The sequence below is a fragment of the Ipomoea nil genome, unplaced genomic scaffold (genome assembly GCF_001879475.1).
Source record: "Ipomoea nil cultivar Tokyo-kokei standard unplaced genomic scaffold, Asagao_1.1 scaffold0302, whole genome shotgun sequence".
Classification (NCBI taxonomy): Eukaryota; Viridiplantae; Streptophyta; class Magnoliopsida; order Solanales; family Convolvulaceae; genus Ipomoea; species Ipomoea nil.
Window position 1 is genome coordinate 1,712,038 of NW_017616730.1, and position 16,200 is coordinate 1,728,237.

At 36.4% G+C, this 16,200-nt stretch overlaps 3 protein-coding genes across 3 annotated transcripts; all 3 read left to right on the forward strand.

Moving 5' to 3' along the window:
- Positions 1-4,835: 4,835 nt before the first annotated feature.
- Positions 4,836-8,901, forward strand: LOC109161531. The gene is made up of 6 exons (XM_019309972.1): positions 4,836-5,157; positions 5,701-5,981; positions 6,152-6,404; positions 6,786-7,999; positions 8,145-8,298; positions 8,406-8,901. Exons 2-6 carry the CDS (start codon positions 5,712-5,714, stop codon positions 8,741-8,743), a joined length of 2,229 nt encoding a protein of 742 aa, XP_019165517.1. The 5' UTR covers positions 4,836-5,157; positions 5,701-5,711; the 3' UTR covers positions 8,744-8,901.
- A 417-nt stretch (positions 8,902-9,318) lies between these two features.
- LOC109161580 (rho GDP-dissociation inhibitor 1-like) lies at positions 9,319-16,171 on the forward strand. Its single transcript, XM_019310044.1, has 6 exons — positions 9,319-9,433; positions 14,506-14,726; positions 15,157-15,220; positions 15,304-15,525; positions 15,650-15,774; positions 15,883-16,171. Exons 1-6 carry the CDS (start codon positions 9,334-9,336, stop codon positions 15,949-15,951), a joined length of 801 nt encoding a protein of 266 aa, XP_019165589.1. The 5' UTR covers positions 9,319-9,333; the 3' UTR covers positions 15,952-16,171.
- Positions 9,387-9,932, forward strand: LOC109161603 (rho GDP-dissociation inhibitor 1-like). The gene is made up of 2 exons (XM_019310079.1): positions 9,387-9,650; positions 9,827-9,932. Exons 1-2 carry the CDS (start codon positions 9,492-9,494, stop codon positions 9,908-9,910), a joined length of 243 nt encoding a protein of 80 aa, XP_019165624.1. The 5' UTR covers positions 9,387-9,491; the 3' UTR covers positions 9,911-9,932.
- Positions 16,172-16,200: the final 29 nt, after the last annotated feature.

Consider the following 16,200-nt stretch of genomic DNA (forward strand, 5'->3'; position numbering starts at 1 on the left):
TCCTATTAAGACTTCAATATTCTAATTTTAAGTTATAATTCTATAAACATTTGTATTCTAAAAACATATTAAGACTTTAATATTCTAATTATAAGTTTGAATTTTATAAAGATTTGTATTGTATTCTAAAAACTTATTAAGACCTTCAATATTTTCTAATGTAATTATAATTATAATATAAAATGCAAATGAAGGATAATTTACAATACAAATCTATATAAGTATCAGTTTTAATTGTATGTTTTAAAATGAAAACTGAAGGAGAATAATTTGTAAATAATATAGAGTTACTATTTTAATTTATAAAAATAGAGTTACTATTTTAATATTACAAAAATGTTTGAATAAAGTTTTGATTGTTAATATTCCTATATTTTCAATTTATATTATTTATAACCTTTTACTCAAAAGAGTGATGGTATGATTGATTGAATTTTTTATTATGACTATTATTTTAGTATATGTAAACCTCTTTATATAGTAGGAGTTGAAATCTAGATTGGTTTTAAACCACTAAAGTAATTGTAAACAAAAATGGTCCACTAAGAGGGAAAAAAAAAAAAAAAAAAAAAAAAAGGAGGGGGGACGGAGGGGGGTTAATTTAAATTCAAAGCCTTTGCATTATTAAGAGAAAAACCTTTATGTTTCTTGTCTTCGTGTGAAATATGTTTCAAATCCAAATTTCTTGGAGCTTACATTCACAAAGCTAAAGAGTAAAGATTTGTAAAAGATGGGCAGGGGGACAAACCCTGACTTGGAAATTGTATAAATTACAAAAGCACTATAGCCGGATTGATGTCTTGGCTACTGCCTACCGCTCTTCTGAGTTGAACTTGTTCCAAGCTTCCTATAAAAATCGAGAATAAAATTAGAAGGGATATAATCAGGGAGCATTTTGTCAACAGAACATAGCATCATGCAATGTGGTGTAGAAAACTGAAGACTCGGGCATCTGAATACACCTTGAGAAGATCAAAGACCTTTTCGCATATATACTTTTGCGGAATGGTTGCACCCCGTTGCTTTAATTTGTCAAGGTTGACGCACAGAGTGGCTTTCCTGTAAGCTTTCTTTACAGCTGCAGAAGTTATAACTTATGTTAATGGAACTTGCTGCCAACCGCTATCAGGCCAAAGAATCTGTCAACAACTTAATCTAGCCTTCCTAGGAAGCATGCACAAGGAATCATGGACGAAACCCAAGTGACCGTTTTACAACAACATCAAATATAAACAACTATGTAGCTAGCTAACTTGAGTGCAAGATCCACTTGCAAAGACAACAAAAATAATAATGTTTTTACCTCCTTTGATACATTAGGTTCATTGATTTGATAGTAGTCAAAATATATATATACTATTGAGGAATCCTTAAGGATTTGCTTCCAAGCAGACCGTATCTGTGAAACATTTAACTGGGAACAATAAATAACAGCTCCAAATGTATATAAAGGAGCTACATATTACTATTAAGAAATGCTAAAGATACATGAGTATTGCTAAAATCTTTTGAACTTTCATAACTGTTGTCTCGATAAATCAAAGATTAACATTAGAGAGATAGTGCAATTGCCAGTTCTTGTAACTTGCCACCAACTGCACCGTCAACAATGGAGGCAAGTATTTCAAACAAATAGTGATGAAGAGCATATGTATTAAACTCATAAAAAGTAAGCATTGCAATTCTGAAAAAGGTATTAACATTGTACCATCATTCTTCAGTTGTGACAGTGAAGTAAGGAATATTTGAAATAAATGAACAAGTGATTGGTCTATAAAGGAGCAAGCTACACTACGATCCTTGCCCTTTTAATTCAGACCTGCGTAAAGAGAGATATTAAACAGAAACATATACTAAATTAATGTTTTATTAAATAATAAACAACAGGATCATAATGCATGTTCTGATGGATCTGACATTATTGACGTTAGAATATTTGAATCCAAGATAAACAACATGAGTTAATACTCTTTATACCAATTACCACTGCTGCCGTGAAAGAATCGTATTCAATAATTGTTGAGTCGAAGAAAGTTAAGAAAAGAGAGGTGAGCATTAGTTGCAGCTATCACAATCACATGTCAAAATTTAAAACAACTTATGTCTTTTACAGCTTCTCATCCACTTTACTTAGCTCATTGGTCAGGGTCAGCTGAAATATCACCAGTAGGGAAAATTGAAGGGCAATGTTTTCAATTTGAAACATATTAGCAAGCAAGATTAAAATGTTGAACACATGAACAAAATTTAAATAAAAAGTATTAACAAAGAAACACATGGATGCAATATCCAGTCAAAGAATAATTGCAGATAGAAGCTTTGTTCTATTTCCTTTGATTCTCTGCTTTGCTAGTAGAGTAAGCCTGTTTAATATAAATCTTCTTGTGTACTTGACTTCCAGGTTTCCAGTTTCAGTGAATTAAGAGCTGGATTTATATTCTAATTCCACCCTAATCTCCCAACTCAATTGTAGTCGTTTTTCTCCTAAAAAAAAGTATTGATATTGCAGCTAGTCTAACAAGAGTATTGGATTCCCCACATGATTCCTCTGGCTTGGAGATATTTGGTCTATTTACTTCAATCTTAATTTTCAGCTTCATATCATTGAAGCCTAGATTATCCAAATTTACCTCAATGAAATTGATCCCATTTTTAGTTTACATAAGGTACAATTTTGTATAACATACTATTACACTAACATTTTTTTTTAGTTCCCGTTAAAGGTCTAACATTATTGACTCTTATTAAGATTGTAGATATGAACTCAATATGTTATTATTGACAAAGTCGATTACATCAAGAAGATGCTCATAATACATTTTAATAGGTTATTGGTGATAATATTTTAAATTTTAATATTTTTGCGCAACTATAACCAACATATAAAACTTAAACAAGTAAAAGTAAAAAATTATATTTGTATTATATATCTGAGACTCTAAGGTGTCTGTTTTTTTTTTAAAACTTGCACAGGCTACAGAGGACCGAGGCGGAGGCAGCGCTGGACGACTGAAGGCATCTCGCGTCGGCGATTTGGGCGAAATTCGAATGGACCGGCGTTTGTTTTTTTTTTTTTTTTTTTTTTTTTTTTTTTTTAGGGTTATTAGTTCAAAGTGATGTCGTTTTGAGCGAATAATCCTTAAAAACAATAAAATAAAAAATCAGCATACAATCATATTCGCCCCGCTAGGCGCCCGGCCGCGGAGAATGTCGATTTCAGCGTTCTTCGACGCGGTCGGGCGGCGCCTACTTCTTTAGTTATTATTTTTTTTTGGTGTTAATATTTAAATTACAGTGAGAAATTTCATTATCTATTTAACAAATCCTAACTATTAGCCACCATTCTATATTCGGAGTTGTAACATGGGAGCTCGTTTTTATCTCCACCGATCTAAATCCACTTTCTAAGCACAAATATAGCTCCATATAGCCCATAATATACTGTATAAAAATGTAGTGGATAATAGATGCTCCCACATCACATCTAAGAATTCCTAACGGCTCTTTTAACTACCACCCCCTTCAAGTTGACTTAATTTGTAAATTACTATTATTATTATTATTTTTATTATTATTATTATATATATATATATATATATATATATATATATATATATATATATAATAATGTTCAGGTGTGAACTTTAGTTATCATGTGCACTTGCTCACTCGTAGTAGTCGTGTATTTCACCTGATCGATGGCCATGGCTTAATGTGCACGTTGACCAGGTGCACCGCGTTTCATCTAGCATTTTGGGTGGGGCTTTGTGTAAGGTCGTTTTTGTAATTTCTAGAGGGCAATATGTTGCCCGTGTTTAGGAATTTGGGGGTAGTGAGTTTTGGTTTTTATTTCTTCCCTTGTACACTCTCCATCGCGTATCACGCGTTCGAAGAGGGGTAGGTCCCAGCATTCTTTCTCGGCGACGACTCCGCCCTCGGCTGCTTCGCACAGAATCGCGGAGGCCTCTTGGTTGTTCAAACGCCATCGACAGGACCGCATCTGATAGGGTATCTGCACGACGGCGGACGACGCAGCGATGGGATTTGCGAGGTTAGTGCCGATTCGTATGCACGTAATCAATGCACAAGTTTCACACATTATAGGGTATCTGCACGACGGCGGACGACGCAGCGATGGGATTTGCGAGGTTAGTGCCGATTCGTATGCACGTAATCAATGCACAAGTTTCACACATTAATGTTTGTGTGCACCTGAAAATAGAATATTCACTAGAGGGTAGTGACTCTATTACATTGTAGTATCTGTTCAAACTAGATAACGCCTCTAAGACTCGATCTCATGACCTCCCACAGGAGAGAGGTCACTACATGCCATCTCAGCACAATTATTTAACAATAAACCAAAAAAGAAAGTTGAATTGATTAACTAGTATCTGTGTTCAACTTTTTTTTTTTTTTGAATGCTACTAGCTCTATTACATTGTAGTATCTGTGTTCAACTGAGTTACCATAATTTACATTATCAGCATACTCTCTTGGACAGGGAATGTGGAGAGCACTTGTGGTTGGAAATTCAACATTTTGAAAAGAATGATATTTAAAGAATTTTCTTTAACCATATAATTAATTACCAATTAAAGATTTGAGAGTCAATGGACAATTTACGTTAAAAATTAATCGACTTCAAAAACCCAAAAAAAAAAAAAGGTAAATCCACGTGGCAGAATATTAGCCTCAACAGCATTACAAAATTTGCCGATCGGGCCCCACAAATAAAATTTCTTTCCAGAATTTCACCCGTGCATATTTTATTATTATAATCATTTTATCATCTCTCAAGTCTTTCATCAAAGTAATTATTACGTTTTCATTCACGATTTCTGCGCATGCGCTTGTGGGCATTTCTAGATAAACCCCTCTCCTTTTCCACAGCGACGAACTGGGGAAATCATCATTGAATTCCGAGACTTTAACCGAGTGGTTTGCTGTAAAATCAGCGAAAGAAGGAATAGTTCCCAAGAAAAGGAAAAGGGGAGGGGAAAGAAAGGTTAGTTGAAGCTTTTTAGTGGAGTATTAGTATACTCGCATATATTTTTGGGTTGATCAGAGAATTTCGCTTTCAAGAAATTCGGAGAGATAAGCTATGGTGCGTGGGTTTTTCAACCACTGCTTCCTTTACGCTTCCAACAGTGAAAGGTAAAGATTCTTCTTTTGTTTGTAGTTGCATCTCCTTTTACTTTTGGGTAGGACTTTATTTCATTTCAAATTTCGCTGATTATGAACTGTTGGTTATGGAGTCGAAGCTTTTCCCCTTTCGCCTTACCAGTGTTCTAGGGTTTTGTGAACTGTGATTGCCAGTCCTGTCAAGTTGTAGCTGAAAGCCTGAAAGTTCTGATTTTTATGCACTTTAGTCAGAATTTGGCTGTTGACTCGTTGTTGATTGAGAATTGGGGGTTTAGATCATCATGTTATAATTGTTTGCTATGATGAGATCATAAGTATTTGTTGGGTTGTTAAGTTATCAATCATTTCTTGGCAATGTGGCAATACCTTCAATGAACTCTATTTGTAAGTGCTGTATCTAGATGTGCTTGGATATAAACCTTCTTTGTGGTTTATCTTATCCCTGTATCTAGATGATGAATTGCTCATAGTGATATCAAAGAGCTTCTTGGTAGAGTATATTTTTCTGAAGAGGTGATTGTAATTTGTTGCTTTTGGTGTTGCTGTTTGTTAAAGAGTTGCTAGAAATGCCGTATGGTGTGAGGAATGAGAGATCGGTTAGAGAGCCAAGGAGAGGGTCGACTTATGCAAGGTTGAGGAAGATAATGAAGTGCCTATGTTCAGGGGAACAATTAAGGGTAGATGAAATGATCCCTTCTTCTGAGTCACTTGCAACGAAGGATTATTCAGCAAGTATTCATTCATCCCTAGTTGGAGAACCTGAACAGAAGCCTGATACTGGCAACATTGAAGAAGCAGAATCGTCTTTGCGTGAGAGTGGTTCTCTGAATTATGAGGTTGGTTTTCCCCCTTTTCTCTTGTTTTTGATTACCTCAGTTTATATATATATATAAAACTCAATCTTGCTTGCATGTTCTATAATTGGCTGTATTATTCATTGTTGCAAAATTGCACGGTAGATCTATTTGGTTTGTGAGGGACTAAGTAAGTCATGTATGTTCTCCAGGAAGCAAGAGCATTACTTGGAAGATATGAATACCAGAAGGGGAACATAGAAGCTGCTCTACATGTCTTTGAAGGGATAGATATTTCTGCAGTAACTCCTAAGGTGAAAGTCACGCTTGCACAAAGAGCACAACCTCATAGGAGGCGGTCACAAAATTATGCTTCACCACCGCTGTCCAATCATGCTGCAAGTCTGCTCTTGGAAGCGATTTTTCTGAAAGCAAAATCACTACAGGCTCTTGGGAGGTATAAAGGTATGGTGCTCTTTAAGTGTTCTCACCTTCTCCCTCTTCCTTGTTACGTCTTTGTTGCTGGGAAAACATATACCCTGGTAATCATGTTTGAATGTTTTGACAGTCAGCTGGCCCAACTGGTGTTCAAATGTTTGCTTATTTCTTTTGTTTTTTCGTTGATTTATTTTTTAGTCTTAGATTTCACTTCTTGCCACACACACAATACATACATACATATTTGAGTGCAATATGTTTACTATGAGTGAGATTTAGATCTTATTGATTATTATTTGAGTCTATTCTCTACTGTGTTCATGGTGAAAAGGAATTGGAAAGAATTTCAGGGCTTGATGCCCTGTCAATTTTAGATGTTTAGCTAATATGTCCCCAATCATTTTGCAGAAGCTGCTCAATCATGCACGGTTATTCTGGACATTGTTGAATCTTCATTACCCACAGGTTTGCCTGAAAATCTTGGTGCTGACTGTAAATTGCAGGAGACTCTGAACAAGGCTGCTGAGCTGCTTCCTGAATTATGGAAACTTGCCAGTTCTCCACGTGAAACAATCGCGTCATACCGCCGGGCCCTTCTTCATCAGTGGAACCTTGACACTCCAACTATTGCAAACATTCAAAAAGAATTTGCCATATTCCTCCTGTATAGTGGAGGTGAATCAAATCCTCCTAATCTTCGATCTCAAATGGGTAGTTCTTTTGTACCTGGAAACAATACAGAAGAAGCTATTCTTCTCTTGATAATTCTATTGAGAAAAGTCTCTCTCAAAAGAATAGAGTGGGACCCAGCAATTTTGGACCATCTATCGTATGCATTGGCCATCTCCGGGGGCCTAAGAGCTCTAGCTAATCAGGTCGAGGAGTTGCTTCCCCAGACGATAGATCAGAGTGAAATGTATCAAATACTTGCTCTCTGCTATCATGGAGAAGGTGAAGACCAGACTGCTTTGAATTTGCTGCGGAAGTTGTTGAGAAGCACGGAGCACCCAAGTTCTGTTCCAGCGTTACTGTTGGCTTCAAAGATCTGCAGTGCAACTCCAGAATATGCAGGAGAGGGAGTAAACCTTGCTCGCAGGGCCATTGCAAACATGCAAGGGAAATGCGATGAGTTTTTTGGTGTTGGCAATTTTGTATTAGGCCTTTCACTTTCAGCTCATTCCAAGTCTTTTGCACCAGATTCTGATAGAGTACAGAGACAAACTGAGGCACTTCAATCACTCGAAACAGCTGGGAGAATGACAAGAATGAACAATTCAAATATCATTTACCATCTGTGTGTAGAAAATGCTGAGCAGAGAAAGCTAGATGCTGCCCTTTATTATGCAAAGTGCTTCCTTAAATTAGAAGGCGGATCTACTGTCAAAGGATGGGTGCTGTTGGCTCAGATATTATCAGCTCAAAAACTGTTTTTGGATGCTGAAACTGTAATTAATGCAGCTCTTGAACAGACTGGAAAGTGGGATCAGGGAGAATTGTTAAGATCCAAAGCAAAACTCCAAATTGCTCAGGGTCAAGTGGGAAATGCCATAGATACATATTCTCAACTGCTTGCTGTTCTTCAGGTTCAGTCCAAAAGCTTTGGGGCAATGGCGAAGCTCAAGGTATGAGTTGTTACTTTATTAGCTCGATGAAGTGTAGCTTCTCAGAGTTTAGTCGAATTTACCTTAGCCTCCTGTTTTTTTTCCTGTATTATCTTGTGGTGAAAGAACTAATGTCTCTTCACATTTCTGCTATCATATGGAACAGGATGGTCAAAACCGTTGTCGAACTTTGGAGCTGGAAATCTGGCTTGATCTTGCTTCCATCTACATTAAGCTGTCTCAATGGCAGGATGCAGAGATCTGCCTTTCCAAAGCAAAGGCTATTAGCCATTATTCTGCTTCTAGGTTTTATACTGTTGGTATGTATATATTATTCTAATAATTCAATTCTTAAACTTGGGTTCTGCATAGCCAGATATGCATGAGATTTTTGATTGCTGATGATTCTACTTGGGGCGACTCTCAGGTTTACTTCATCAAGCAAAGGGCCAACACAAAGAAGCACTAAGAGAGTATAACAACGCTTTGACTGTTGATCCAACTCACGTTCCAAGTCTAGTCTCCACCGCTGTGGTTCTCAGGCAGAGTGGTGCCCGATCTCCTCAAGTTGTCAGAAGCTTTCTGATGGAAGCACTTCGGCTCGACAAAATGAGTGCTTCAGCGTGGTATAACCTTGGTCTACTCTATAAAGAAACGGGGGTGGGCTCAACGTTAGAAGCTGCTGAGTGTTTTGAAGCCGCTTTAGTGCTTGAAGAGACTGCGCCTGTTGAATCCCTCCAGATGACCCATCAATCCTGTATATGATTCTGCTGTGATTAACTCTCCCATCAAAATATATGATATATAAAGTAGAATTTTTGTTTACCACTCTCCCCTGGGCCCTGCCTGACATTATACTTGATTTCTGAGTATACTTTTGTTGTTGCAGTCTTGCAGAGCAATGAATATAGATCAATTGTTTATTTCTTCTGTTGAATGTATCATATCATGGAATGATTGATTGATTGAGTGATGAATAGTCAACCTGTGACAGGTACTTGAATATGCAGCATTTAGACAAGGATTGATACCATAAATTAGTCAAAATTTTGAATAGACAAACATCAAGTTGCCCACTGACAAAATGCAGAACTTCTTTTAGGCCCACATATCTTTGAAAAATTCAATCTTTATGATACCCTTCAAGATTTACAACTATTTAGGCAAAATTCAACATTAGCATAGTCTAAAGCTCACATTTTAGACTTGTTTGTTTGATTGTTGAATCTTGTTTCTTTAAATCATTCAGTATTGTGGTGTTAGGGGCAGACATAGTCAGACAGACAGGCAAGAAGTCAATAATAGCATTGGAGACTGGGAAGTGTGAGTTTTTAGAGAGGGAGAGAGAAAAGGGAATGCAGATTTTGTCGGCTCTCTCCAAAGTTAAACCTTCCATACTTGAGATTCTCAGTTGCCTCTTTCCACAGCTCTTTCTTGAATGGAACTGTGGAGGGCACTTCCTGTAACCTTAGTATACTGAGATTCTCAAGGAGACCAAGTTTTCAGGAGAGAAATGGAGGCTGGACCATCATTTTGTGGTGAAGAAGTGGAGAACCAGAAGGTGGCAGAAGACAAGGGAGATAGCTTGGAGGAGGATGAGCATCAAGAAAGCATCACAAGCTTTACCCTTGGTCCTTTGCTTTCTCTTAAAGACCAAATTGAGAAAGACAAGGTTTTTATCTTCTTGATTCTCTATATATAACACCTTTGCCATTAACTTCTTTGTATTAGTCAACCAGTTAAACGGTGTCCCGGGATTGTTTCTGCCTCCTGGCTGATAACATGATTCTTTCTTAAATTTGTGACAGTCCTCCATTCTGACTTGTGTGTTGAATATATTTCTTCCAGGAGAATGAGAGTCTGAGGAGGTGGAAAGAAAAGCTGCTGGGATGTCTGGAAAGTGACTTGAATGGTTTGTATCTAAGGGTCTGAATCTCATATTTTACAAATTTGGGTTCTTGAAAACTCCATCACTAACTTGGTCTGTTTGGTAAAGGAAAATGGAGGCTGAAGTGAATATTCAAAAAAATTTAATTTCATATTCACAATTATTGAATCTCTATATTCATAATTATAGAACTATATGTTTATACTTTTTGAACTACATATTTATAATTATGAACAGTTTTAGAACCGTGCCGGGACACGATTCCATAGCATAATTTGCCTATTTCAATAGTTATGTTGTGCAACCGTATGCACCATGCGTGGTACACACGGTTGCAAAATGACGTCGTTTTGATTAAAAACGCGCGTCTCATTTAAAAAAAAAAAAACAGTTTTGATTCCCCTCAACAGCATTATGTTGTTCATTTATTGTGGATATTTAGTTCATTCATTGTGGATAGATATTTAGTTCATTTATTCTGGATTTTGTGTTATTCATTCACTGTGAATATATAGTTATGAATTTGTGGATTTATATAATTTAAATTATGCACAAAAAATACTATTGCCGGGAATTGAATCTATTTTTTTTTTCTAATGGGACGCGCGTTTTTAGTCAAAACGATATCATTTTTGTAACCGTGTGCACCATACATGTTGCACACGGTTACACAGCATAATTTGCGATCCAGCTCTAGTCCAGCTGAAGCATTGAAGAGAGAAGTCCAACTCCGTTGGTGAAGACAAAATAAAAGGCAAGAATTTTATGTTCTATTACTACTTATTACTTTATTAATTAGTTATGAATAATTCCTAACAAATGGACTAGTTATTTATTTTGAGCAAATATCAATTTTGGTCCCACAAGTATTAGCAAAATGACAGTTTTGGTTTGCATATTTAATTTCTATCAATTTTCATCCACGGCTATTGTTTTAGTACAAATATTCATCCATGATTATTGTTTTAGTGCTAAAATTCATCACAACGGTCATCCATCTGTTTAAGATATGTTGAAATATGAAATTATTAAGGGTATTTTCCTCATTTTCAAATTAAGATCTCAATCTGAGCATGAATATAGGGTTTTGAACCCTAAGATTGATCCTAATTCACAGTTCTCCTCCTCAAATTAAAGTAGGATGAGGAGGATAACTACTATTTGAAATCGATCTTAGGGTTTAAATCTCATTATTTATTCTCAAATTGGGATCTTAAGTTAAAAAGGACAAAAATACCCTTAAAATTTTTAGATTTTGACATATCTTAAACGAATGAGTGATCGGCGTGATGAATTTTGACAATAAAACAATAATAGTGGATGAAAATTGGTACTAAAATAATAGTTGTGGATAAAATGTGTAGGAATTAAACATGTGGATCGAAACTGTCATTTTACTAATACTCGTGAGATCAAAATTGGTATTTGCTCTATTTATTTTCAATGTATAGTTTCATCGTATAAGAGTTATTTAAAGAAAAAGGATTATATCGAAGCTGATGTTGCAAAAATCACAGCTAGGCACTAGGCGGCACCCAACCGCCTCAAACAACGTCAAAATTGTCCTTTTACGCGACCGGGCGCCTAGGGCGCCACCTAGCCGACCGAATATACGCGTTTTTTAGGGTTTACTCGCTCAAAACTATGTTGTTTTGAACGAATAAACCTATTAAAAAAGAAAAAAGAAAACGTGGTACTAATTATTTGATTCCTAAATCGTTTTTTCTCCGTCAAACTAATTCCACTCGTCCTTCAATTCAACGCCGTCGTTTGTATACAATTTACATTTAATCAATTTAGGATTTATAGATGGTCATCCTCCCAAATGCTCTGTCGGGCCGGGGTGTGGGGACCCTTGGGGTTGGAGTTCAACCTTTTGGAAGAAGGATTTATAGATGTTCTTTAGATAATTAGGTTAATATTTAATACTTTAGTATTAAGTATTAATATTTTATTGTATTAACTATTAAAGTATTAAGTATTACATACTTTGTACTTATGAACATTCAAACAAAATTTAAAATAATAATAATAATAATAATAATAATAATAATAATAATAATAATAATAATAATAATAATAAAATTAGACGCCTAGCTGTTGTTTTTTTTTTTTTTTTTTTGAAACATTGATTGAAGCCTGGATGAATGTTGGTGTAACTGTATGAGTTCATTGTGTATGTAACTATGCATTGTTATGAACTTATGATGTTGATTTTGTAGTAATTTTGGACTAGTTATTGTGTTTATACTTTGTATTGAACTTGTTATTATGAACTAGTTATGGCATTTTATGAACTCCTAAATATTAATACATTAGTTAGTATATTTGGATGATTGTAAGTTCGTATGTAATTCAGGACATTGTGATTTGTAAACTTGATTATGTACTTGTGTTAATGCGTTGTAATGTGTAGTTGTTTACCTATTAAAACTAGTAACCTAGGGTTGATTAAACCCATCTATATGAAATCCTTAATTCTTCAAGATGTTAGAATTATTGATATTAATCAACTCTATTTGTTTTAGTTTCACATTTAATTAAATTTAATTTTTTGTAATTTCTATGGTTTTTGAAAGATTTGTGTCTAGGTACTATTTAACAAACACTATCAACATAATAAATTATTACACTTGTTAAGATGATTAGCAATTTTCATGAATTATTGGGTCAATATTCAATAATAATAATTTGTAGAATCGAACTTGTGAAATCAATGGATTTGTTCATTGATTTATGCAAAAACTTGTATGGTAAAATATCTGTCAATGCAGCATTACATAGAAACATTTTAAAGTGAATCTTGAGGGCTAGTAGTACCACTTCCTGCCCTTAAGATTTTTACCATAATGGCATGCAAGGAGTAAATAAAGGTTCGGATTTACGTCCAATATATCTAATGCAAATCTTTCATGCAAAGGAAATAAAACCTTCATACTATATTTGATCATGGAAAAAAGCCCTTAATCTTTAACCTAAACAATCAATACAATGTCACATTAAAAACAACTCTATATAATGAACCAATGAATCAACCCTTACGTATCCCAACCCGGAGAGAGTATGGACGATGGTGAAAATGATTGGGATCTTGCTGCAGTGGTGAGAGGCTGCAGCAACCTCAATGGCAATTCACGTAAGCAAGATGTTCATGAACATTTCAATGGTGGTTTACCTAGCCAAACCTATGACTCAATCCCTTTACTCCATGAACAAAGCCATTTTGATCATTGTAGCACTTTTCCTAGCATAGTGAATGAAAAGCGCAATTTCGGGCTAGAAGAGGTTATTGATAGGTTTACTAGTAGAAAGATGAGAGAACCAGTCCTAGATCCTCAGGGTACCATCACTCCCCTAACTAGTCTTGACAAGGCTGATGGCTCGGGGAAGAAGAAGGTTGATGGCTTGGGGGGTATCGGGAAGGATGATACGCTTCCCCACCAGGTGGAGGAAGTGAACGAGGTTGAGATGCCGGTTGAGAAGGTTCAAGTGCCAGTTGAGAAGGTGGACGAATGGGATGGATGGGTTTGGAGGAAGTATGGGAAGAAGATGGTGAATGATTCACCACACTCAAAGAACTATTACAGATGCAACCACAAGGAGAAGAATTGCCCGGCAAAGAAGCATATTCAGCTAAACCACATGGATGAAAGCAAGTATATCATTACGTACAGAGGTAATCACAATCACCCTCCCCCCGTTCAGAACACTACAACCAAACCTAGAAAGAGGAGCATGGCTCGGCCTCCTGCTCCTCCTGCTGCCAAAGGGGAATGCTCATTTTCTACTCCTAGTACTAATACCGAGGCTACCTGAAAACCTAAGTGCACACAACACCAATGATACCATAACAATCTTATCATGTTCCTTATGTTATTCTCTGAGAAGCATTGTTCTTTAGATGTATTCGGTATTCCCTTGAAATCAATGAATTCTATTCCTTTATATGATTCTACTGTGATTAACTCTCCCATCAAATCAAAATATCTGATATATAAAGTAGAATTTTTGTTTACCATTCTCCCCTGCGTGACATTATTCTTGGTTTTTGAGTATACTTTTGTTGTTGCAGTCTTGCAGAGCAATGAATATAGATCAATTGTTAATTTCTTCTGTTAAATTGATCATATCATGGAATGATTGATTGAGTGATGAAGAGTCAACCTGTGACAGGTACTTGAATCTGCAGCATTTAGACAAGGATTGATACCATAAATTAGTCAAAAATTTGAATAGACAAACATCAAGTTGCCCACTGACAAAGTGCAGAACTTCTTGGCCCACACATCTTTGAAAAATTCAACCTTTATGATACCCTTCAAGATTTACTACTATTTAGGCAAAATTCAACATTAGCAAAGTCTAAAGCTCACATTTTAGACTTGTTTGTTTGATTGTTGAATCTTGTTTCTTTAAATCATACAGTGGCCATGCGAAAAGCCAGAAAGGTGATGGCAGACACTGTCAGGCAAGAAGACAATTATAGCATTGGAGACTGGGAAGTGTGAATGTTTAGAGAGGGAGAGAGAAAAGGGAGTGCAGATTTTGTCAGTCTGACTGACTGTCTCTCCAAAGCTAAACCTACCACACTTAAGATTCTCAGTTGCCTCTTTCCACAGCTCTTTCTTGAATGAAACTGTTGAGGGCACTCCCAGTAACCTTAGTATACTGAGATTTTCAAGGAGACCAAGTTTTCAGAAAATGGAGGCTGGACCATCATTCTGTGGTGAAGAAGTGGAGAACCAGAAGGTGGCAGAAGACGGGAGAGATCGCTTGGAGGAGGATGAGCATCAAGAAAGCATCACAAGCTTTACCCCTGGTCCTTTGCTTTCTCTTAAAGACCAAATTGAGAAAGACAAGGTTTTTATCTTCCTGACTCTCTATATATAACAGTTCTGTCAGCTCATTAGTCTGAGATTGATTGTATGTGTATCAAAGACTATCATTCTAGGGTTCACCTAACCTATGCTTATATCAAGATTTATGTTCTTGGTTTTCTTCAGGCATACAATGTAAGTACTATATTTTGTGATAGCTATTACTTTGCCCCCGTCAAGAAGTGGGCTTCTTAGCTTGAGAAAAGAGAATGTTTCTTGATTGGTGATTTTGGGGTTTATGGCTCAATGGGATTGAGATGTGTTTACAAGCTTTGCCATTAACTTCTTTGTATTAGTCAACCAGTTAAATTGTGTCCGGGGATTGTTTCTGCCTCCTGGCTGATAACATGATTCTTTCTTAAATTTGTGACAGTTATCCATTCTGACTTGTGTGTTGAATATATTTCTTCCAGGAGGATGAGAGTCTGAGGAGGTGGAAAGAAAAGCTGCTGGGATGTCTGGAAAGTGACTTAAATGGTTTGTATCTAAGGGTCTGAATCTCATATTTTACAAATTTGGGTTCTTGAAAACTCCATCACTAACTTGGTCGGTTTGGTAAGGGCAAATGGAGGCTGAAGTAAAATTCCATTCTATTGGAATCATTTCCTCTGCCTCTGGGGAGATTACTGCTCCATTACCCATTAACAAAGGCCAAGAAGGAGCTGTGCTGTTCACTCTAAAGGAAGGGTCTGAATATCAGCTTAAGCTGGCATTCACTGTAATGCACAACATCGTATCCGGCCTGGCATACACAAACACTGTATGGAAGGGTGGTCTTCAAGGTTTGCAGTTTCTACTCATCAACTCCATGGTTAAGTAGATATCAAGCATGCTTAGATTGCTGCAGTTATGATTGCAACCTTAAACTGTCATTCACTATTTTGTTTTGGTTGATTTGAATGTCAGTTGACCAAAGCAAAGGAATGGTGGGCACATTTGCTCCTCAAAAGGAGCCATATGTACACACTTTAGAAAAGGAGACAACTCCCTCGGGCGTACTTGCCCGAGGAGTGTATAAAGCAAACCTTAAGGTGAACGCAAACGTATTCTCTGTTCTGCATATTTTGATTACTGTATATTTCATAAACGATAGATAGAAAGTCATACCTCTGGTTTCTCGTGGCCATTGTTTCCTGCAGTTTGTGGACGATGACAAGAGATGCCATTTGGAGCTCGGTTATTCTTTTGAAATCAACAAGGGCAAGTAGTCAAGTTGAAGCCAAAGTGTTTTTCTGTGCCTGTTGGTATATTCATATTGTCCATTTCATGTGGACATTCCCGAGAATTTGATTTACCATCATCATGTATACACAGGGTATTATTGCTTCAAATCACATTCTGAGCTTTATTATCCTATGGGACTTTGTTGGTTAGTGCCAAACAACTATAATCTGGGCATGCAATTTACTGCCTCTTATAGATTACTCATATTCACCTGGCCATCCATTTTCTCACAA